A 25,627-nucleotide genomic window follows, 5' to 3' on the forward strand; every position below is an offset into this window, starting at 1 on the left:
GAATAACAGAAGTTTTATCCATACTAAAGCCCCATCCATTGCATATCCCGGCCTTATGGGTACAAATAACACCAATGTAGTTATAATTTCAGCACCAAGTTAATACTTATTTGTTTAGGCATTTTCCCCAGTAATGGTGTATGGAAGTGAGAGCTGGACCATAAAGAAGGCTGATTGCCAAAGAACTGATGCTTTTGAATTATGGTGCTGGAGGAGACTCTTGAGAGTCCCATGTACTGCAAGAAGATCCAACCTCTCCATTCTGAAGGAAATCAGCCCTGAGTGCTCACTGGAAGGACAGATCCTGAAGCTGAGGCTCCAATACTTCGGCCACCTCATGAGAATAGAAGACTCCCTGATTTTGATAAAGATTGGGGGTACAAGGAGAAGAGGATGACAGAGGACGAGATGGTTGGACAGTGTTCTCGAAGCTACTAACACGAGTTTGACCAAACTGTGGGAGGCAGTGGAAGACAGGAGTGCCTGGCGTGCTCTGGTCCATGGGGTCACAAAGAGTCGGACACGACTAAACGACTAAACAAGAACAAGCTGATTATTGTTTGAACTGCTCTATTTTTTTTGCTTATTTGTTTCCTGGATGGTTTGTTTTTAGTATGGTTGTTTATGATTATGATTGGAATGGTTTTTATTATTTTATTTTGTGTTTTGTACCCTGCCTTGGTATCTATAGTGATGAAAAGCAATATTATAAATATTTTAAATAAATAAGGCAGATCCCTCCCTTCTTCCCACAAGTCAACTTTAGCAGGTGGATGAGAGTGCTCACCTATCAATCACCTGACATTGGGTGATTGACAGGAGGGCTCTCACCCACCTGTCAAAGTTAGCCTGTGTTGTGTGCGGGAGAGAAAGCAAAAAAGATTCCCAACCCCATATCTAACCAGTTCATTTCCCCCTTAGTTCAAAAATTGAAAACAGTGGTAGAAACAGGTATTTAACATAGCTCTGTCCAAAACTTATCTTTCTTTAAGAACCTGCTAACCCTGTCTAACTGGCAATTCCTTCTTTTTGGCATGTAAAAAAATTAAAAAGGTTTAAAAGCTATTCCAGTTCATGACTAGCTGCTTGAGATCTGAGCTGCTGCATTTCCAGAAAGATATCTCTTCCATTAGCTAACTTTCTTCCTCTAGAGGGAACATCTTTTATAGAAACTGTAATTGGTTCCATATGAGGTTTTATTTGTCTTCCTTCCAATGTCTTATTAACTCCTTCTCTTCTGATTTAGCTATGGGCTAGTTTTAGTTTTGTTAGTAGTATGATGGCAAAATTATTCCCCCCACAACTGCTGTTTCAAGTTGGATATCCTAACATTATGTAGTAAATATTATTTAACAAGAAACCACATATTAAAAGTAATACATGTTCCTTAACTATTTTGTCAAGAGACCAATGCTATTATAATTCTTTGTAACTGTGATGTCGTATGAATCAAGCGGGGTAGATGTGGCCAGTCTATTTTCCTACACAGTCCGGAGGGCTCAGGTCTGCTCTCATCACCAAGACTTACTCATCCCCTAATTATGGCAACAAACAACAAACCCTACAAGGGGCTTCCCTTGGGCTTAATCCAGAAGCTGCAGCTGGTGCAGAATGCTAGATTGTTGGCTTGGGTGCCCCACTGACACCATGTAACACCTTTCCTGAAGAAAATGCAGTGGCTTCCAATGTGCTGCTGGGCGCATTTCCAACGCCCTGCATTTAGCATTTACAGCCCTAAGGAACTTGGGACCGCCTTGCCCATTAGATGCCTGCTCAGCAACCGCAGCCCTCAGATGTAGAACTGCTGAGAATACCATAGGCCCAGGGGGAGCACTTAGCCTATATTAGAAAATAGACTTTTAGTGTTGCAGCTCCAGTTCTCTGGATTCAGTTACAGTGGGACCTCTAGATATGAACGGGATCCGTTCCGGAGCCCCGTTCACATCCTGAAGCGAATGCAACCTGCGTCTGCACGCCTGCGGGTAGCGATTCGCCACTTCCGTGCATGCGCGTGACGTCATTTTGACTGTCTGCGCATGCACAAGCAGCGAAACCCGGAAGTAATGTGTTCCGTTATTTCCAGGTCACCGCGGAGTGCAACCCGAAAGCCCTCAACCTGAAGCAACTTCAACCAGAGGTATGACTGTACTAGCCTAAACCAGACATTTGCCTAGCATGATAAAGCAGACCCTCCAAGTGTCCCTATTTTCCAGGGATGTCCTTGATTTAGAAAAGCTGTCCCGGTTTCTGATATGATCCCGGAATGTCCCCCTTTTCCTTAGGATGTCCCTATTTTCATTGGAGAAATGTTGGAGGGTATGGAGTTATCTGACCCCTTAGCCGTCTGAAGGCAATCCAGTATAGGGCACTTTTTAAAATGTTTATTGTTTAATTATGTTTTATATACATTGGAAGCCTACTGGGACAACCCAGTAAGATGTGTGGGTATAATTAGTAAAATTATCACTAAGGGATGGGACGTCCCTATTTTTATCAGAGAAATGCTGGAGGGTATGGATGAAGTTTACAAACCTTCTGAAGGCACTTTTTCTTAGGAAGGCTTTTCCTGACCCAGTCATTTATGGAAGTTTCATCTTATATTTGATGAAACATTTTGTGGCTTTTTTTTTTTAGTTTATAGGGATGTTTTATTTTAGTTTGTTGAATTGATTTATTATACTTAGAGGGTTTCCTCCCCTATGTTTCATTCTGTTTTTACCCTGCACACTGCTTCAATAGCTCTATGCCATGAAATGGCCTATAATTCTGAATGATGATGATAGAAATTACAAAGCTGAGAGTGCCTTTGCGGTGCCAAGTTCTTCCACTGGGAAATCCCTTCCAGATCATCTAGTGACGTCCTGCTCAGATGGCCTGGCTTACAACCCCCTTTCAGTTACAGATGGGTAGCCGTGTTGGTCTGCCATAGTCGAAGTAAAAAATTCTTTCCTGTAGCACCTTAAAGACCAACTAAGTTAGTTCTTGGTATAAGCTTTCGTGTGCATGCACACTTCTTCAGATACACTGAAACAGAAGTTACCAGATCCTTCTATATATTGAGAAGGTGGGGAGGGGTATTACTTAGAAGGGTGGTGGGAATCGGAGATTGGCAGATAGCTGAGGTGAGCCTGTTGACGACTCTTAACGACTGTAATAGGTCTTACAGGAAAAGGCAAGGGGTGAGAAGGTGAGAAATGGCTTAGTCATGTATAATGAGATAAGAATCCGATGTCTCTGTTCAGACCAGGTTTCTCTATTGTTTTAAGTTTGGTAATGAGTTGTAATTCAGCAGCTTCTCTTTCCAGTCTATTTCTGAAATTCCTTTGTAGTAAAACAGCTACTTTGAGATCTTGTATAGAATGTCCTGGGAGATTGAAGTGTTCTCCTACTGGTTTCTCTGTTTTGTGATTCTTGATGTCAGATTTATGTCCGTTTATTCTTTGGCGTAAGGTTTGGCCTGTTTGTCCAATATAGAGAGCTGAAGGACACTGTTGGCATTTGATGGCATACACAATGTTAGACGATGAGCAATTAAATAGTCCCGAGATGGTATGTGTGATGTTGTTGGGGCCAGTAATGGTGTTGTCCGGGTGTATGTGGCAGCAAAGTTGGCATCTGGGTTTATTGCAGGCTCTGGTGCCAGTGTCCGTGTTAAGTCTGGTTGTAGTATTATTGTGGGTTAGGAGTTGTTTAAGATTGGGTGGCTGTCTGTAGGCAATGAAAGGTCTTCCTCCCAGAGCTTGAGAAAGAGAACTGTCATTGTCCAGGAGAGGTTGTAGATCTCTGATGATGCGTTGAACTGTTTTAACTTGGGAGCTGTATGTGATGGCTAGTGGAGTTCTGTTATTTTCTTTTTTGGGTCTGTCTTGCAGCAAGTTCTCTCTGGGTATCAGTCTGGCTCTGTTGATCTGTTGTCTAACTTCATCTGCTGGGTATTTTAGTTCTGAGAAGGTTTGCTGTAGATCTCTTAGGTGAGAGTCTCTGTCTGTAGAATTGGAACAGATGCGGCTGTAACGTAGTGCCTGGCTATATACAATGGACTGTTTGGTGTGTTTGGGATGGTAGCTAGAGGCATGTAGATATGTTTGTCGGTCAGTTGGTTTACGGTATAAGGTGGTGTCTATGCGTCCATCCTGTATTTTTATAGTAGTGTCCAAAAAATGTATTTCTTGCATAGATTGATTCATTGTAAGGTTGATTGTGGGGTGAAAATCATTGAATTTCTGGTGAAAGGTGTCCAGGGTACACCTTTCACCAGAAATTCAATGATTTTCACCCCACAATCAACCTTACAATGAATCAATCTATGCAAGAAATACATTTTTTGGACACTACTATAAAAATACAGGATGGACGCATAGACACCACCTTATACCGTAAACCAACTGACCGACAAACATATCTACATGCCTCTAGCTACCATCCCAAACACACCAAACAGTCCATTGTATATAGCCAGGCACTACGTTACAGCCGCATCTGTTCCAATTCTACAGACAGAGACTCTCACCTAAGAGATCTACAGCAAACCTTCTCAGAACTAAAATACCCAGCAGATGAAGTTAGACAACAGATCAACAGAGCCAGACTGATACCCAGAGAGAACTTGCTGCAAGACAGACCCAAAAAAGAAAATAACAGAACTCCACTAGCCATCACATACAGCTCCCAAGTTAAAACAGTTCAACGCATCATCAGAGATCTACAACCTCTCCTGGACAATGACAGTTCTCTTTCTCAAGCTCTGGGAGGAAGACCTTTCATTGCCTACAGACAGCCACCCAATCTTAAACAACTCCTAACCCACAATAATACTACAACCAGACTTAACACGGACACTGGCACCAGAGCCTGCAATAAACCCAGATGCCAACTTTGCTGCCACATACACCCGGACAACACCATTACTGGCCCCAACAACATCACACATACCATCTCGGGACTATTTAATTGCTCATCGTCTAACATTGTGTATGCCATCAAATGCCAACAGTGTCCTTCAGCTCTCTATATTGGACAAACAGGCCAAACCTTACGCCAAAGAATAAACGGACATAAATCTGACATCAAGAATCACAAAACAGAGAAACCAGTAGGAGAACACTTCAATCTCCCAGGACATTCTATACAAGATCTCAAAGTAGCTGTTTTACTACAAAGGAATTTCAGAAATAGACTGGAAAGAGAAGCTGCTGAATTACAACTCATTACCAAACTTAAAACAATAGAGAAACCTGGTCTGAACAGAGACATCGGATTCTTATCTCATTATACATGACTAAGCCATTTCTCACCTTCTCACCCCTTGCCTTTTCCTGTAAGACCTATTACAGTCGTTAAGAGTCGTCAACAGGCTCACCTCAGCTATCTGCCAATCTCCGATTCCCACCACCCTTCTAAGTAATACCCCTCCCCACCTTCTCAATATATAGAAGGATCTGGTAACTTCTGTTTCAGTGTATCTGAAGAAGTGTGCATGCACACGAAAGCTTATACCAAGAACTAACTTAGTTGGTCTTTAAGGTGCTACAGGAAAGAATTTTTTACTTCAACCCCCTTTCAGTGAGAGCAAAATTCAGTGCATTTCTCTGATAAATGCCAGAGTATAGCTTTGTCCTGCCTTCCCCAAAACATATGAGTAACATTACTCATACGTCTTGCCTGAAATGCTTTGTTCCCAGACATCAGAATACTCTTACAAAGATCCTGGTGAAGGAAAGGGGGACACAAAACAGGTGGCCCTTGGCGACAACGGAGGCAACTCTGACTAAACGCAACGAAAGCATTCGGATACAACTCCGCGCCCGGCCTAATCACAATCTCTGCGGGCGCATTGCATGCTGGGATTCGTAGTTTCCCGCTACGGCAGAGGGGCGTCTCTCCCTCCCTCCCTGCGTTCCGAGCGTCCCGCAGAACTTCGCTCTTGACCCCTCCGCCTTCCCGTAGTTGCCCGCTCCCCGCTAAGGCAGAGGTGCCAGCCGGGCTATGGTACCGCGGACCCTCTGGCTGCGGACTCTCCGTTCCGCCCGCCTTGTCGCAGGCGCAGCCGCGCCGCTTAGTCCTCGGAGCCCCCTCGGCCCGCGGGCGCCTCCTGCGGAGAGGCGGGGGCCGCGTGGTGCCTGGGTCGCCATGGCAGCTCGAGAGCGTTCGCCCCCCCGCAGGGCGGGATCCCATGGGCTGGAGGCGGAGGCCCCGGGCGAAGCCGGAGAGAACGGGCAGCCTCTCTCGACAAGCAGCCAGCTCTTGCAGCAGACCGGTGAGCAGCAGCAGGAGGAGGAGGAGGAGAAAGAGGCACGGGGCCTGCCTTATACCGAGCCGAGACCATTGCTCAGTGTTGCCTACCCTGGCTGGCAGCAGCACTCCAGGATTTCAGGCAGGAGGCTTTCCCAACCCCACCTGGGGATGCCAGGGGTTGAATTTGGGACTGCCCATTATTATTATTATTTGAATTTATATACCGCCCTATACTTGGAGGTTTCAGGGCGGTTCACAGAACAAAATCAAAATGTAAAACCACAATATATATAATCAAAATGAAAACAACAACCCAATAACAACTCTCGCCCCCCTTCAAAAAAGAACCACTTTTAAAAAGGGCATAGGATATCAATCAAGCAACCAAAGGCCTGGCTAAAATGGAACGTTTTTGCCTGACGTGTATAATGAAGGCTCCCCTAATAATGGGAAAGGCTCTGTTTTTTTGGTGTTGCTGTCCCCCTTCCGACACAAAGCTGCTTTGAAATATTTCCTGCGCTTGGGGTAGCTTCCGACACACATTCTAGCCCTCAGCACAGACACGTGTACAAAGGTACGCCTGAAGTTTTTCCCTTAAGCACAAACCATTTGGCGTACACGTCTTGTTTTCTCAGCCACAATAGCCTCAGATCTTTAGAGTCACCGTCAGAACTGTAGATTAGAATTATTGCTGGGGATAAACAAGGTATTCTCATTCAGGAGGAGAAGGGCCCATTGTGCAACCTTGCTATAGATAAAAGGTAAAGGGACCCCTGACCGTTAGGTCCAGTCGTAGACGACTCAGGTTGCGGCGCTCATCTCGCTTTACTGGCCAAGGGAGCCGGCGTTTGTCCACAGACAGCTTTCCGGGTCATGTGGCCAGCATGACTAAGCTGCTTCTAGTGAACCAGAGCAGCACACGGAAACGCCATTTACCTTCCCGCCGGAGCGGTACCTATTCATCTACTTGCACTTTGATGTGCTTTCGAACTGCTAGGTTGGCAGGAGCAGGGACCGAGCAATGGGAGCTCACCCCGCCGTGGGGATTTGAACCACCAACCTTCTGATCGGCAAGCCCTAGGCTCTGTGGTTTAGACCACAGCGCCACTCGTGTCCCTATAGCTAGCTAGCTAGATAGTTTTACTGATGATGTTTAACCTTGCAGTGATTAAGCTGTGTGTATTCTGGGAATAGAAATGAGTGCTACTAGTAGCAAATGCTTGTTTGGTATCCGTGATCTGCTAGGTGCAGTGCAGAATTTGGATGTGACACAGCTACATTAGATGGGCTAGTAGGGATTTATTACTTATTATTCTGCCACACCTCACCCTCCAGAACTCAAAGTGGCTTGTATAGGACTTCCAGACCCAGACTTGTTTAGTTTTGGCAATGTGGCTGACTATGCTCTGAAAACTATAAGCTTCTCCCAGGAGTGGGAATTGAGATAGGAGTATCAAATGGCAGTGAAGGGACGGATAGGGTAAGTGGAAATGCCACAAGGAGCATTAACACCCTGCCCTTGTAGTATACTGTGTATGGTTCAGTGTTCTTTGACATAACAGCTGGGGGAAAGAGGAGTATAAAAATCAATTTGTTATGCACAATTAGCATAGAAGAAAGAACAAATGACACTGCAGGCTACTGGGTTTTGTTTACCATTCCAAATTCTCTTTTAAATGTTCACCTAATTAATGATGATTTATGTTTACACATACTTTTGCTACACTTGTGTAGCTCATTCTCCTTTCTATAAGCTTATGGTTGGCATGAAATTATTTTTGCTCTATCCTCATATACTTACAACAACCCTGTGAGAAATTTGTCTGGAAATGACTTGCCCAGCGCTAACCAGGGAGTGTCATAGTTTTAACTGCAACACTTTATCTGCTATACCACATTACCACAAACTATGAAATCACTGCCTTTTCTTCCTAGTTTTTTTTCTGCTTGTGGAATCTACTTTCTCAGAGAAACTCTAGGCCATGAATTATTGGGGTGATGGAGGGATTTTTCTGTCCTTTGTGTTGCAGTTAGAGCCATGAAGGCAACATGATTTGCATTTGGCCTGCTTTTATAGCTGCCAGCAATTCACAACTTGCAGGATGCCTTGGTACCTTTTAATATAATTCGATTGAGAAATGCAGGCTCCCAAAATGGAGTGCATTTACATCTATCATCTCAAACAGCAGTTGTTTATTCAAGCAGGGAAGCACTTCATGTTGGTAGGTGTAGAAGTGCTTTACTGGAGTAGCTTTAAATGAGCAGGAGTAGTTTACACCCCACGGCACTGGCAGTGCAAACAGCACCAAAAAGAAATATTGCTGAAGAAATGGCTGAAGCAAACTACTATTGCTTGAAAGGGAACCCCCAGATACAGCCTTCCTAGTTTTGCAGAGCCTAAATTACGCAAGATAGCCAAGCCTCCTGGGAAAGAGCAACACATCACTCTGTTCTATACTGGCAATAAATATAATTAAGGATGAATCTTGCTTCAGTGTGGAATCTGTAAGGAGAATAGTTTATGACTGGGATCCTATAAAACCACATACCTACTGTCCATCCCACATGTGCTCATAATTCAGCACTTATCCGGCTTGTTATAATTCAGTGGTATTATCAATACAGCCTATGGTCTCCACAGAGCCCCAGTTCAAAACATATATTTAATTTAAGAAAGATGAACAAAATGTATATGTTTGGGAAGCAGTTAGAGATGCAGCCCAATTCAAGGCATATTTACCCAGAAAGAAGTCCACTGTGTTCAGCGTAACTTCTAATTAGGCATCCTTTGTATTGCAGCGTTGATCTTAATGTCCACCATGGATCTTTTAGTATCTGTTCTACAAGTTCAGTTCAAATTACACATCAGCAAATAATAATAACAGACAACCATAAATTATGTACTGAAGTTACTGTTTCTGAACTGCAGAGAATTACACATCCAATTTGTCAACCTGCAGCAAGCCCAACACTATGACTCACTTGTTTATCTCATCCTCTGGATAATTTCCCTTGAGGTAATCCCTCCTTCACTTGTTACTACTACAAACAGTGATGTTCGACACTTGCCTGGTTCTTTGGATGCTGATAGTTTAAAGTCGAAATATATAATTTGGGGGGGGGGCAAAAATGGCACTTTAGCTTTTCTCTTCCTTCCCATCAGGGTAAAGGGTGTATTTTATTTTTGGATACAGTTGACGATGAAATCAGCCATACAACAGTCAATTGCCAGAATTGCCTTTTGCTCCTGATTATAGGATGGCAAACTTGGGTTTGTCAGGGAAGGTGCACACAGCAGGAAGCTATGGCCAGGCATAGCTTCTCCATTGATATGTCATTATGATGCATTTGCAAACCTGTTTGTCACTCTTACAGTTTACAATTTTGGCGTACACTTAAAACCTCCAAGGCGTGTACCTAAAAGATGTAATGTGTGAAGCTTATATGCAAACAATGACAACACGTTTATTTTTCATGAACGTCTGAGGGTGATAAGCTGTGCCTGAGACTTTTCTATAGTTGGAAATTCAGATAGATACCCTTCATGCCTAACACTGGAGGTAGATAGGAATTCTGAGATGACAGAATGACCATTCAGACTAAACCACTGTGTGTGCAGAGATTTGCATGATATCCCTTTTTTCCTATATGAGTAGGATACTGTGCAGATTTTGCATTCAGAAGACAGAACAGAAGATCAGTTCTCCCCCCTCCCTTAAATCCTATGAGGCTTTTGTATAGAAAATGGCTGGGAGGGTTCACTTCCCCTAAGGTACAGAGGAGAGGATCTCGGGAAGGTAGGTTTTAACCTCTCACATTTACATGATGGCAAACCTGTGTTTGTCACTGTGTGTGCGCACAACAGGAAGCTGTAGATGCAATTCACCTAAATGCCACATTTCTTTTTTAATCAGCCAGCAGCTACTTCCTGTACAGCCTTCAGGATCAGCTAACAACTGCCTTGTTAGCCTTCCCTCGCTGCTTTAAGCTGAAGCCAATTAGTATCTAATCAGGTGACTTATCTCCCCTAGCACTACGGATGAGGGATGAGGTATCTAAGAGACGCTATACAGGGCACTAATAATCTGGATCATGTGCTTGTGTTTTTTACACTTCACTTCATCTATCAAGCCAGTGATTTCTTTGCCACAAGAACAGAACAGGTGTGTCTGTTGCCAAATTCCCCCATTGGGTTAGATTTGGACTACCTGATAGTGAAGATCTGAAAAAGGAGGGCTCTGTAGTAATGAGCTATTTCCTGATATGTTGAATTTCTGATGTATCACTTCTTCCACTACACGACGATAAATGTGTTATGTCATACTACAATTATACCTGCATAATGGAAGAAGCATTACATCACTAATTCAGTTATGATGATCTCTCCTTAGATTGCTACTATCAGTTTAGAGTCACAGTTAATTGTTTTTATTTTAAAAAGACACAGTAAGTTGTACCTTTTCATTAACAAAAGGTGTATAATTATTTTTATGTGACAACAGTTGTCACCTAAGTTGGCAGGGCTCATTTGACATCAACACAAAATAGAACCTTTAGTGTCATCAGCCCAGCCCTGTAGAATATGCAAAAGATGTGCCTTCTGCTAAAAACTTTTCTGTTCTTCCAGGCTTGTGCAGGCAATTAAGAATACATATTTTCATGCTAGTTAGTTGGTGGTCTCTTGATTTTATTTTTTATGTGTTTTTATAATATATAGGTGTATAATTTTAAACAGCTTTGATATTTTTAATGAGGTATGTGAATATTTTTTATAAATAAATAAAAAAATAAGGAATCTGATTATGTATATAGCTGAAGAATCCACACACTGTTTCTAAGAACCCATAAGCTGTTTAGAAGACAGGCATACACAGATGCAGTAGTAGGGAAAACTTACTCTGGTGTAGAGGATTGGAAGTTTAATCATTCTCAACTGCATAGATCCTTGTAAAGCAAGTCAGCATTACTTGTGGCTTTCAAAAAGGGAGTCAAGACACACAGATGTATTTTGGGATTGTTCATAAAACATCGAAAGCTAACAATGAAACCTAAACTTGCAGTTTGGAGGAACAAGCAATTGCTTTGTGAGAGCCTCTGGTATTCTACTTGAAAAGCTGCCTTGCAGTGAGCTGTGAGCCTGGAACTGAGTTTTATTGGCGATGATTTCATCAGCCTTGAAATCTAAAACCCAACTCATTGTTTCAAATGTATTCCAGATGGAAGGCAAATTGTGGAGCGGAAGAAAAAGCAAAGAAAGAAACGAAAAGAGGAATCCTGCCGTCTTGATGATTCTGTATGTTGCTTGATGATGGAAATGCCATTTGCCAAAGCAGATATTGAAGATGAATTTAGCAGTAAGTATAAATACTAATCCAGAGCTGTGAAGTAGCTTTAGCTCAAATTTCCATCTTGGAAGTAAACAAGCATGTTCCACTTGGGCCAAATTTCTTCGTATTTTGTACTCTGACCTTAGCAATTACAAATGCATCTATTGTAGTCCTTGAATGTTGGCGCCACCTCTCCCCAAAGTCCCAAATGTTTGCATCCTCTAACCACAAAAATGCACTCAGATCCCGAGTGAATCACAAAATATTCTATGAACTACAAATTCTCCGCTTCCTAGTGCTTGCCCTTTAAGAAAATGCAGAAAAATGTGCAATTGTGATAATGAAAAATACAATAAAAAGGTAATGAGCAAATGCTGAGATTGTTTGAACTGCAGATTTGAAACAGCTAATTAAAGGGCTGATTGTGGCAGGAGGTACCAGAACAGGGCCAATTAAATCTTCCAGTAGCAGGAAGATAACCTCAGTTGTGTTTTGCAAATCTGGCCTGGACAGGGTGGCGCCGTTATTTCATCGTCAGTTAAGAAACAATAACCATCACCACAAATATATGCGTGGGGAGTAATGTTTTTGTTTATTCCTGTGTTGCGTATTTTTATATTGTAAATCACCCTGTGATCCTTGGATGAAAGGCAGTTTAGAAATTTCATAAATAAATCAGAGTTGTAAAAAGACAGTGAGTGCAGCATAGAAAATACTGGAATGTACTGGTTCAGAAGCAACATTAAATTATGTCGGTTTTGGAGAAAACATAGAAGCCTTTGAGAGCATATCTGTTTATGCTTATGGGATCGCCTCTGCTGGTATGCCCCGCGGAGGACCTTAAGGTCCATAAATAACAACACTTTGGAGGTCCCATGCCTCATGGAGGTTAGATTGGTCTCAACTAGAGCCAGGGCCTTTTCAGCCCTGGCCCCGACTTGGTGGAACGCGCCGTCACAGGAGACCAGGGCCCTGCGGGATTTGACATCTTTCTGCAGGGCCTGCAAGATGGAGCTATTCCACCTGGCCTTCCACTTGGACTCACTCTGACCCCTTATATGGGATATGGTATATAAATTTTCCCTTGGCTTTTTTGCTGGGCCATGTAGGACCAGCATGGATAGCTGGCAGGGTGAATATCTGATGTTTCCTCCCTTTATGGTCTTGATTTATGGGCTACTACTAAAATGAGGCTGCATTTTAAGCTATATTTTAAGACGTATTTTAATAAACTGGTGTTTTTTTTCTATTACCTTTTATTGTAATTCATATTCAGTGTTAGCTGCCCTGAACCAAGCCCTGGCCAGGGAGGGCAGGGTATAAATAAAAATTTATTAGTTTTATTATTACTATTTATTTGCAACATTTATAGCCAAGTAGATGTGCATAGGATTGAGACTTTTATCCTGAGGTAGTCATAGTGGAAATGGAAGCAGGGCAGTTTTTGTTACAGGTTAGGTAATCCAGGACACATTTTTCTGTGATGTCATGCATGCCAGCCTCTGACAGATTACCACAAGGGTATATGTAGCCATTGACAGGAAAGCAGATGCCCAGTAATCGATAAATTAATTAATTTTAGGAAAAAATGTATATGAACTAAAATCCTCTTAAAATGTCAGGCCCTTATTTCTGTCACCCTATGTTAGAATTCCAGTTCAGTTCTTGAGGTGTTAGACAGGGGTTCCAATCCTCAACTCAGCCGTGAAGCTGTGACCTTGGGCCAATGGTTGTCTATCAGCCTAACCTACCTCATAGGGGTATGGAAGATAAAAGGGGAAGCGGAAGAACCCACAAGCTTCTTTAAGGAAAAGTGGGATATAAGTGCAGTATTATTATTTTCTTTAAAGCCACCCAAAGGGCAACAACTATGCATAAGAGGGAGGTGTCAGTAGAATGAGAGGAAACCTGAGGCTTGCTGAAGTTCAAGAAATATTTAAAAAGAAAGAACCCCGCAGCCCAGTGAGGACTGAGCAGGCGCAGTGGGCTTAGATTGACTGTTGAAGAGTAAATGGAAAACTGGTGTGGGATGTGTGGAATGGAACGGTATGGCTGGAATCCTAGGCAGGGAGCCCTTTATACAACAACATTTTGTGGGAGGTCTCTGCCGTACATGTTATATTTCAAAAAGTATGATACCTGAATTTATTTATTACTATTTATTTTATTTACTAGACTTATATACTGCCCTTTATAAGATCTCGGGGTGGTTCACATGATAAAATACAAGGCAAAAGCCACCAACAAACAGTTAAAACAAAAACAACCAAACAATAACAGCCCGCCCCCCAACATATTCAAAAGGCTAGAATATTAATCGGCCAAAGGCCTGGTTGAAGAGGAACGTTTTCACCTGGCACCTAAAGATATATGATGAAGGCACCAGGCGAACCTCCCTGGGGAAAGACTGCACAAACAGGGAGCCACTGCAGAAAAGGTCCATTCTCGTGTTGCCACCTTCCGGACCTCATGTGGGGAAGGTACACAAAGATTGCCTCAGAACATAAACACAGAGTCCGGGACAGTTTGTACGGGGAGAGGTGGTTCTTGAGGTATTGACTCTTTGCGTACTAATTTCGAGAATTTATGTATTGTTCTACTCATGTGTGCACAGTATCGTAACACCTCTCCACCCTCCTTTCCTACCCAGATAAAAGCGCAGCTAAACCATATGTTAAAAAGACGAGAAAGAGAACTACTGGGAGGGAGAGTGAGGAAGACAATCTAATAAAGAAGAAAAAGAAAAACCAAGATAAACCAAATTACTTCATCTCAGTTCCAATCACAAATCCAAAGGTAGCAATACTTTTTATTATTCTGATCTCATAGGGGACAAAATCACTTGTGAATAATGAAACCAGAGCTTAGACTTAAACCCAAACATTGATTCTGTGCCTTGAAGCAGAAGGGTTTTCTGCTTTGAACTGGTGGTTCCAGAAATCTTCCCTTGTTTTCCCAACAAGAAAGGTGAGGAACGAAGGAAACTGGCTCTCTTGGGAGTTGCTCCTCAAGGTGCTTGATTCCCAAAGGAGCTGCCTCCTTTTCACTACTGAACAGTCGTTTAGTGGGAGAAATCGGGGGGAATGGAAGTTTGAACCTGCAGATGTAGCACCAGGAGCGTTGGATTGGTTCTGCCACTGTGCTTGTACTACGCTAAGCTCCTCGCCCCCTTTTACCTCTCAGTTACCATCAGTGACTTCCACATTGGGAAGCCCAAGTAAGCAATGTTGCCCTACTCTGCCCAGCAGCTGCCACTGCCCAGTTGAATGTGAAGTTGCTGAGCAGCAGGAAAAGCAGCAGGTCTCTGAAGCCGCCTCTTCCTTGCTGTTCAGCTAATCAGCTCAGAAGCAGGGGTGGATAACATGGTGAGGAAGGTTATATGTATGTTACATGGGTGCTAATAAATGCATGCATGTATATTCCATGTATGGTTGCCTTCTCTGCAGTCTCTGGTGTGTGGTGTGTGCTCTGCCCCACTGCCAGCTCTGCCCCTATACATAATTTGGTATTGGCCCAACCCACCATTGGCACGCAGTCCCTTATTGAGATGGCCCAGTATGTGGCCTCCTAAGAAGTGTGTACACATAGAGCTCTGGGTATGGACATTCCTTTGCGTGCTAGAAGCTCATGTATACACGAGAATATGAATTTGGAGACAGAATGGCGTTCCCTTCCTTTTTCAAAAGAAGAGCTCTCCCACGCCATGTTGGAAGCTGTTTCTGCCAGCCTGCTGACAGTGTCAGGAATGTGCTTCCTCAAGTTCAGTTCAGACATGATAAACTGCAGCAATGGCTACCTAGCCCTTTGACTGTGCTCTGTTCCCACGGTTGGAGGCAGTATGCCTTTGAGTACCAGTTTCTGGAAACGACAAGTGAGTGGTGTACTGCTGCACTGAGGTCCTTTTTCCTGGCTCCCACATACACACAGCTGTCTGCTGGAGAACAAGATGTTGGACTACATGGGTCTTTGGCCTGATCCAGCAGGGTTTTTCTTATGTAAGTTTCGGGCTCATATGCTACTCCCTTCACCTTCCACAATGAGGAGGAGGATGCTTTTGGTTCCATTTTGATTAGTTTATTCTAAGAATAGCTATCTGTTGTTTTTAATAACTGCCATGCACTGGTTTCAGATATAAATTTATTTTTAGGTCCATTTGATTACTTCTTTTAATTGGACTGTAATGTCTGCTGGATGAAAACAAATCTTTGATTTCCTTAGTTTAGTTCAGGAAATTTCTCATCTAAACAACATTTAATATTTACTTGATTTAATTTCCGGTAATACTGCGGTTGAATGTATGCTGTAGCAAATGTTTTTTGCTTTGCTTCTGTGCATAGCAAAAATGACTTGGTGTAATTTGAAGGCAAACATTTTCTCATATGGCTGTTACTGGATGGAAAAATAAAGCTAAATAACTTAATAGCCTTTACAAGGCAAACCTCATTATCCAACTTCATCTTACAAAGCAACTAGATTCATTTTCTTCAGCAAGATTGTGTCAGCCAAGTACATTGCTGCAAACAAGAATATGTAACTAACTAACTAAACAAAACAAAACATTAAAATGGTGCAAGGTTATCGTCCTTGTCAGTTGCCAATATTAGGAATTGTAATTTGTAATGTCAAATGATCTTTCCCATTTCCTGAGGTGTTTTAGAATATAGTTTTGCATGCGCAGGGTCCTTTCCAACTCTACAATTCTATGATTCTTGATTGGAATCAAAATTTCAATGTGGGTGATTTTTAGTTGTTTTTATCTTATATGAATCCCCTGAATTATGTTTTTATAGTAAAGTGATGTATCATATATTAATTCATATATATATTAAGTGGACATGTTGGTGCTGACCTTTAAATCCCTAAACGGCCTTGGTCCTGTGTACCTGAAGGAGCGTCTCCACCCCCATTGTTCAGGCCGGACACTGAGGTCCAGCGCCAAGGGCCTTCTGGCAGTTCCCTCACTACAAGAAGTGAAGTTACAGGCAACCAGGCAGAGGGCCTTCTTGGTAGTTCTGCCCAGATCTCAAAGAGCTAAACAATCATAGGACTTTTCGCAGGCATGTGAAGGCAGCCCTGTTTCAGGAAGCTTTTGATGTTTGATGTTTTGGTGTGTTGCTTTATACTTTGCTGGAAGCCACCCAGAGTGCCTGGGGCAACCCAGTCCCATAGGCAGGGTACAAGAAATTAATAGCAACAACAACAAGAACAACAACAACAACAGCCTAATAAATCACATCAGACTGGTTCCCTAATTGAAATCCATCTGTTGTCTTAAGCAATCACTAACAGAACAATTGGTAGTTCTTTGGGACTCATTTTAACCCCACTTATGTGCTATTAAACTCAGTGAGTAGGCATGTATTGGGCTGCAACATGTATTTACAGAGTTCCCAAATGGCTATTTAGCACTTGAAATTTGTCGCTTGTAAAATATGTGATTCTGTGTCATTCTGAAAAGCCATTTATGGTCTCTCCGATACATGTGGTCTGTGGCTTCATGTCCCCCGAGCCTCCGAAGTTGCTCCACTCTCTTTGGGGTGCTCCATGGATGAGAGCTAGAATTCCAGGAACAGCCTGGCATGAAGGGGGAAGCTTGTGGATTAACTGAGCAGAGAAGCTTTTGCCCCCTGTTTCTAATGATGGGTTACAGCCAGGGGCATCGGTCACTTCTGAGGTTGGATCTCTAGCCTAGTAAGGGGAAGGAAGGCAAGAGAAGCAGCCTGGAACTTGCTGGAGAGGTTTGCCAGGTTCCCCCTTGCTCAGTGCACTGTTGTGGCATTATTCTGTGCTTTTCACATGTACTTTAATTCTCACTCTGCATAGTAAGAAAAGCTGGGGGAATCAGTCATAAAGCTATTATTGAGAGAAATAAGATCTGTATTTAATTCTGTAGCCAGAGAACCAATCTCATACTGGAGGGAGGGGTGGGGCGGGACATAACAGTGTGTAGACAAATCCTTTGAGGGCAATCATAACCCTACGGTAATGAACACAGTAAAAATCCCCTGTATGCATAACATATCAACCAGAAGTCAGCCATCAATATTTCAAGGCAGCTTTCCCAGGGAACTCTGTCCCTTTGACATTTTAAGCGATCAACTGATTAAAGAAGTGAAATGCTGAAGATGCTGGTAATTTGGTTTGACAGAACTGATGCCCTGAAGTGTGAAAACTAACAACTCTCTGTAGAAAATAATATAAAACTTTGCTGGCTTGCAGCATTGTGCACGATCAAGCCCCAACCAACATCTGTATTAGATCACTTGAGTCATTTTGTATGAAAAGTGCTAATGTGTTAAGAGGCACCCCTAAGGCTGCATTGTAACATGTATCCCGTCTGCTTTGAGCGAAGCGGAGCCCATCTACTCTGAAAGGGAGCATGGGCTATAACTTGCTCTTTCGTCCTGCATCCAGATCAGACCAAGGTTTTCTATAACCTTGATGTTTTTCCTATGTATTTGTGCTTTCCTCAGAATACATAGAACAGAGGGTGGATTTGGCTTTATAAATCATGTCCTAATAAATGTATATTGTTTTGTGTCTCCTGTCTGATTTCTTTCCTATCATGGTGGGTTGTCTTAAGGCAAGAAGCGCCACAAACTGGGAAAGTCTCTTGCAGGAGTCCAGTTCAAGTAAAACAGATATTGTGCTTGAGCTTTCTTTGTGTTCTCGCACTATCCCTTATGCAGAGCAAAGCGTTTTCTTTGTGTTTGCTGCTGATTGCACTAATAGAAAAAAAAGTAATATTGTTTTTGTATGTGTTTCTGTTCTCCCTCAGATCACAGACACTATTCAGCTGCTCCAGGATAAAATAATACAAAAGGATAGCAGGCTTTCTAAAGCAATGGTTCATTGTGGTTCTTTGCATATCACCCTCTCTGTTCTACATTTGGCCAGTGAAGAAGCAGTTGACAAGTAAGCATTTTACTCTGAAATAACATGCTGTCTTAAAATCTACTTAAAAGTGTGGTAACCCAAAAAAGGGTAACAGAAACATTCTGGTTTCATTTTAACTATAATTATGACATTAATGACATATGGCTGGGGTTAATAATTTATATTAGTAGTGTTATGCCTTCTGTGGTACAGAGGAAACTTTATTCGTATAAAAGTGCTCACATCACATAGGTAATAAGGGGACAAAATTATATGCAAACTACGGATAATTAGCTATGCAAACTGGAGACTGCTGATCTCCCCCCAAAGATTCCTGCTAGCCCATACCTTTGTTAGTAATTTGGAGCCCTGTGTGCAGTTCTCGTAGCCTCATCTCAAAAAAGTATAGCTGGAAAATGTAGAATGATAAGAGATTGGAGCACCTTCTTTAAAATGAAAGGCTAAAGCATTTAGAGAATTTTATGTTTGATCAAAGATAATTGAAGGCCAAACTATAGATTACTTTAATCACATAGCCTAAAGGTCATAGCCCTGATGAAGTGAAGAAGGATGGAATTTTTGTCCAGTTTACATCTTCTTCTCAACATGCTGCAGTCTCAGTGATGCTTGGACCCCTCTGACCATGCCTCTTAATAAATACAGTGGTACCTCGGGTTACAGATGCTTCAGGTTATAGACGCTTCAGGTTACAGACTCTGCTAATGCAGAAATAGTACCTCGGGTTAAGAACTTTGCTTTAGGATGAGAACAGAAATTGCGCAGCAGCAGCACGGCGGCAGCGGGAGGCCCCATTAGCTAAAGTGGTGCTTCAGGTTAAGAACAGTTTCAGGTTAAGAACAGACCTCCAGAACGAATTAAGTTCTTAACCCGAGGTACCACTGTAGTTAAAAACATGGATGTAGCTTAGCTGCTACACGCTAATAAATATATCATAGCAAAAGGTTTTGTAGACCAGAGCCCACATATCAGATGCATACAGGATTATCCTCTGCTGTCAGGAATACATGTATATGAAGGAAGAGAAAATATAAAGCTATTGAGTCAAAACACCATGAAATGATAAATTCCAACACCTGTCACTGGCTAATCTCTCACTCGCTCGTACACGCGTGCGTGTGCGCACACACACACACACACACACAATTCTTATATTAGTACATTAATATCCTGACTTTCTTCTACCATGGGCCTCAGTTTAGTATCCAGGAGGTCTCCCATCCAAGTACTCACCAGACTCAAACCTGCTTAATGTCAGGAGGTGGTTGCATTATGTGCTGTGAGGCCGTATTCTAGTCTATAATGGCCTCTTTAATAGTGATCCTTGTAATAATGAGGTGTATAGCAACTAGTGTAGTTGAGTCAGCTAATATGGTCTCCAGTAATGGAGTAAGATTGCAATCTTATGCAAACTTACTTGGGAGTAATCCTCCTTGCACTCAGTGGAGCATGCACATGTCATGAGTGAACTAACAAATTTGCTTTGTGAACCTTTTGTACACCTCTGCCTTTGGCTCTTTGTTTTTGACAAATTTGCTTTCAGCAAAGTTTGGCATGGGCTTAAGTTGCTCAGACTTCTCAGTGCTGTAGCTAATAGCTGGGTAATTTAATGAAAGTGAATCACAAAAGAGAAATGGACAAAGAGATATAATGAGTCCACAACCAATCCTTTCAACAGCACTATGCTAAAAGCTAAAACTCTTCCATTTGTTTTGCTTCCAATAAATTTGGGTGTGATCCTCAAAGTCTCGAGTGAGTGGCTATAGAGCTCTGTCAGTGTGTGCCCAAGTAAGGGCTTTGAGGACTGCAGCAGAATTAGCTCTCTGCACAGCTTTAAATTAAAAATTGAAGAAGGGAATGATTTTCCTCCTTTCTGACAAGTGTAGTCTCTAGTCATTAAATGTCATGTTTTGTTTCATAACGTCTCTCAAAATGTGCACTGCTTCTGAAGAACTGCTTTGCCACATTCTCAGGCCTCTCTCTCTCTCTCTCTCTGTAGTGCAACATCTTTGTCCAGTTCCAAAACCTATACAGTAATGCAGTTTACATTTCCGCACTCATTATTTCTGATTGGTAGAAGTTGTGTCAACTTGATGGCCTGTATATTTGACAACACAAGTGATATATGCAAATACCACTTGAGAAACCTTCAGTTGACAGGAAAAAAGTTTCATCTTTCATTAATTAAAAATAGTAAACATTTAGGCTTGTGGAGAAACCCTTTAAAACACAGCGGGCTTGAGCAGCTTAGAAGCCAGAAAACAGCTTATTTGTTTCTTGATTTGTTCAGTTATTTATCTGCTTTTCTGTTAATCCGCTGGGCCAATTACACACACATGTCAGTTCCCCCTCAATTTACAAGGATGAGTCCTGATTCTTGCTACTTCTGCTTCACATTAGCCACCAGGAAAGCAATCAAAGGCCACACAGCCAAGACTTTGCATTGCAGTGTAAAAGTGTGCAAGCACCAATCACATTGCTCACTCATTGCCTGGATACTTACTGTGACCCCAGCAGTGGCCTTATTAGACTGGGAGGTACCCACACAAAGCAGGCAATCTGTGTGATTGATACTTGCATATGTTGCTGCTGCTGTGTGCAGCTTGTGGAAATGTACCCCATCTCCAGTCCATGTGTTAGCTTAGCATCTGCAACGGCTTCCAGTGTAAATAAAACCCAGGGTTGTGTGGCTGTCACCGGAATGCCTCCTTTGGGTGTCTTTGTCGCCACAGTCAGCACACAAATTCCTTTGCATCTACTCTTATTATTCCTGAAGCATGTTCTGGTCTGAACTGTGTGTTTCTCTTCACTGTTCAGTTTATTTTTATTTGATTTTAAGGGCTTTCTCTGCGGTTGTGCTTTGGTTTATGTAGGCTACATTCTTCTGGTATTGCTTTCTACGCTCAAGCAAAAAGAGCCCTCCATTCATCATCTGTCAAAGCCTCTTCTCTGCAGTTCCCATAGTCACATATCCAGAATTTCAGAGGAGGCTGGCAGGAAGGTCCTGGACTCCTTAGCAGCTTACCTTAACATTCACAATCTCTCCCTTACATTCCTCTACATAGCTGTTACTCTCATGACTCTCATATCTTCCCAGTACTCTCTGATAGTAGATTGCTCAAGATATTTAAATAACCTATCTTTGCACCCAGCAGACAAGTTACCGTGCATTCCTCCAGTCCCTCACCCCACTAGTTATTTTCTTCATAATTGATTCACCCAGAACAAACACTTTGCATACCCAGCCTATTGATGTTTCATCTTCTGCAGGGATGTCCTTATCTGAGGGGATACTCATTGTAGCAAACAGGGTGTCCTTGTGGCCTGGGGTTGTTGAGTAATCCTCAGCAGTTACTGCTCTAATAATTGTATTTATGCATTGCTGCTTTAATCATAATAGGAATTTTAGGTCACAGCCTTTTTTATTTGCGAAGCTTAGCATTGAACTCACTGGTAATACTTGCTTGAGTACATTGACCTGGTTTTGACTCTGCCTTTAACAAAGCAATTCGTAGGGAAGAAAGGCCAGAATGAAAGGAGACTGAAAATGTTGAGCTCGCATACTACATTTAAAATTATTAAGCTCCCAGCTAGCTTCACGCAGAATAGAAAGCTGACAAATAAGCAGGTTTTTTCAGTGGCACAATGCCAGAATGAAAGTGAATGCAACAGCAACACATCATTACCCGTCCTCATCTTCCAGCAGTTTTGTGCCTTTCTTCTTCCTGTGGGCTTTTGAAGTGAATCGGCCCTCATACCTTCCCTTCCAGAGATTTCTGTTATTTTGCACAGAACATTACTTTGTGGAAACACCCTAGGCCATGACCCCAAATGGAGAAGTGATAGGTATTACAAAACAAATTTGAATCCAGCACAGTCTGTGTCACCAGTTTGAGAGGATTCTGCTGTAATGTGAGATCCAGCTGATCCCTGAGGCGCAGAGCTCTCATCAGGGGCGAGGTTGTATGTTTTAGCAGAAGTGAGAGCCTCCCGTGCTTCTGCTTTCTTTGCTGCACTGTAATTTATGAACTGGCTATTGACCAGATACGGAGCCCATCACACAGAGAGTCTACTGAGGATAGTAGCTTAGTAAGCCTTCATTTTCAGAACAGCTATCAAAGGGTATTTCTGATGCAAAAGGCAAGCTGAGCGACAGTAGCAGGAGTGAAAAGGAGGGGGGAGGGAAGGGGGTGTCCATATTGTAAGGTGAAAAGAAAGGGATGTCTTAATTGACAGCATATTCTAGTCAGTCACCTGCAAGTAACTTGTTCATAGTGTGCTTTTGACACATCAAAACCAGTATAAGTCAGTGTCACAAATGCACTATGTGGCTTTCATTTTCATATTTTTTTGGGGGGGGTGTGTAAATCTGGTGTGCAATTCAGGAATGAGTTCTGGAATTTCCTATGCTCCGACTTGCACAGAGCTGTGCACAAGTTTCCTCTTGCTCTTTTTCTCTCCGTGTATCATATTGAGTTCACCTGTGCAAAGTGGCCAGCTGCTCTTCACAACTGCTCCTTACATGATTGTGTGAGAGACACCAGTTCAGATTCCGCCATGCAGAGATGTAGCCAGCTCCTGTTTGCGTGGCGACTGGAAAAATGTGCTGCCATAACAGCAGAAACTGTTGTCATAAGCATGCAGACCAGTTGCTCTTGATGTTTCTCCACATGATGCCACAGCCAAGAAGGGATTATGTGGACCCGTAATGAACTGAAGCCATCCTTTAAAGCAGTGTTTATCAAGGAACCCTGGAGTTCCTCAGAAGCATATCTGGGGCTCCTCAGAAAGAATAGCAGTGACAAATGAGCTTCCTTGAAAGGCAGCTCGCTTACGATTTCCATTGCAACAGGAACCTTCCCTTGTAGCTTGCTCCCACAGGAAATGACTAAATATGTTTATGAGGTGCAGCTGCATGCTTATTTCATATGGGATGATGTTGAGGCCCAGAAGGGCCTGCTCAGTGCCCCATGTGGTCCAAGTCTGTGCCGAGAATGTGCCCCAGAGGTCTCTTCAATGCACTGTGGTTTCATGGCTAAGAGCTCTTTGGCATACAAGATAATGTGAAAAAATACCCATTGAAAGCTGGAAAATTTTCAAGGAGGTAGCTGTTAGGATGTCTGCCTGCCTTAATTTTGTTGGAGCTGTGATTGCAGCCTTGGTGCTAGCCATAAAAGAAAGTATTGCTCAGCCTGCAATATCTTTCACTTCAGGCAAAAGGGTCAAAACAGGTAAGTATTTCCTTTCAGGACTGTAGGACAGAGCAGGTAAGTTGGGGGCTGATGGAAGTCAAAATGAAGGTGGTATAATACATCTTCAACTCACAATATTTATTGAGTAGGCGTTCTCTGTTCTTGAGGATGTCTGCTCACCAGGTAGTTACTGCCACCTAGTGACTATTAAGTCATTGTCCCAATAATAACAACAGAGAAATAACTGTCCAGTCAAATTACCGTAAATTTCGCTCTATAACACGCAGATTTTTTCTCCTAAAGAGTAAGGGGAAATGTCTGTGCGTGTTATTGAGCGAATGTGTGGACCCTGGCGCTGACTCGCCGGAGCGCAGGGGCAAAATAGGCAAAAATCAAGCAAAAAAAAGATCGGGCGGGCGGGCGGAGGGAAGGGGGAAGGCGGAAGCTTTCCTGCATTCTGCCTCAGGGTCTTACTGCCCACCCACTTCTGTTGCTGCGTTTGCTCAAACTCAACAAAGAGCAGGGAATCCCCTGCCCTCCTGGCAAGCAGAGGGTTAAGGAAAGGATCGAGTCCTTCCTTCTAATTCTTTCCTAGTCACACTGCGTGCAGGCTCCAGCCCACCACTTCCTCCTCTCCGTGCTCTAGGGACTCGCAGGCAGCCGAAAAGCAAAAGCATGCAGGTGGGAGAGAGAGAGAGAGAGAGAGAGAGGGCTGGCTTGGGTGGGGGGGGGGACTTTTGCTTTACAATGGTAGGTTTCTCATTTCTTTTCCAAAAGCAGAGAGCCCTGCCCCCAGGCCCCCTCCAAATTACAGCTTCTCCAAGCAATGTACTGCTGGAGGGAGACAGTATGCTTGTTTGGAAGAGAAACCCTGCTTCCCTGCTCGTAAGTAACAGCAGGCTGGATTGCAGAGTGAGACATGGAAATCTCTGGATTTATATGCTGTATATCAAATATCTTAATCTATACTTTCTACACGCGGCTGGTAAATCAGAATCTCCTGAGCCAGGAGGATTACAGCATCTCTCCTCTCCCCTTCATTAAAAGCCTAATACTCTTCTTTGAAGTATAACGTGAGAATGTTTTTTATATATATTTTTTAAAGTTCTTTTCCTCATTGTGCGCTATACACTGATAATTGCTGCCACAATAACAATTGATTGAAAATGGAATTTAGTCTCCCCCCCCCCCATAGAGAGCTGTTCTTCAAACGTTTAGCCTTAATACAGTGGCTGATGTAATACCCTTCTGCTTCACTAGGCATTTTATATAGGGACATTAAAATTGATTTTCTATATCTTGGCAGATGAAAAAAAGTGTGTTACATGCCCTATTGCCCAAAAGTGTGCAAGCACAGAGCAAAGGTTGCAGTGACAGAGGTGGCCAAAAAAGAAATACCGTAAATAAAAAAGAAATCATACTTCGTATATCCTGTCTGGCTTGGGGGGGGGGGGGCTTTTGCTTTCCTTCCCTCCCCATTTAAAACGTGGTGACAAAGCACGGATCCACATGGATCCTCAGGATTTTTGCACTGGGTCACCCCAAATTCACCATCAGATCACATTACATGTCCATGGCTACAGTCTGTACCAAAAAAATCACGCACCCACTGTTGCCTGGGGCTGCAATGGTGCAAAAACGTGGTTACAAAGCATGGATCCACATGGATCCTCAGGATTTTTGCATTGGGCTACTCCAAACTCACTGTCAGATCACATGTCTGTGGCCACAGCATGAACCACAAAAATCATACACCCACTGTTTCATTTAGAATATTTTTTTTCTTGTTTTCCTCCTCTAAAAACTACGTGCGTGTTATGGTCTGGTGCGTGTTATAGAGCGAAAAATACGGTAATAAGGAGAGCCCTGCTGACCACAGCCTTTTAAATATTTTATTGATTTTTGTTAAGAAATACAAACATAGCAAAAAGAAGAAAACAAAGAATCAAAAATCTAAACCACAAAGCGTCATGGCCTGGA

General features: G+C 42.7%; 1 protein-coding gene across 7 annotated transcripts in view; it reads left to right on the plus strand.

Annotated features, from left to right (window-relative positions):
* The first annotated feature begins 5,957 nt into the window (after positions 1-5,957).
* AKAP7 (A-kinase anchoring protein 7) overlaps positions 5,958-25,627 on the plus strand; it is an 80,407-nt gene continuing 60,737 nt past the window's right edge. For 5 of the 7 annotated variants that reach the window (XM_080999711.1, XM_080999710.1, XM_080999713.1 and 2 more), the window contains exons 1-4: positions 5,958-6,256; positions 11,451-11,588; positions 14,212-14,357; positions 18,340-18,476. In XM_080999711.1, coding sequence (XP_080855837.1) covers positions 5,986-6,256; positions 11,451-11,588; positions 14,212-14,357; positions 18,340-18,476 — 692 coding nt within the window. In that variant the 5' untranslated portion in view covers positions 5,958-5,985. Of the gene's footprint in view, positions 6,257-9,232; positions 9,252-11,450; positions 11,589-14,211; positions 14,358-18,339; positions 18,477-20,454; positions 21,756-25,627 lie in introns of those variants that run through there. The other 2 variants (XM_080999712.1, XM_080999716.1) reach the window with 2 other exon arrangements.

This window comes from Podarcis pityusensis (assembly GCF_964106645.2).
Source record: "Podarcis pityusensis genome assembly, chromosome: 3".
Lineage (NCBI taxonomy): Eukaryota > Metazoa > Chordata > Lepidosauria > Squamata > Lacertidae > Podarcis > Podarcis pityusensis.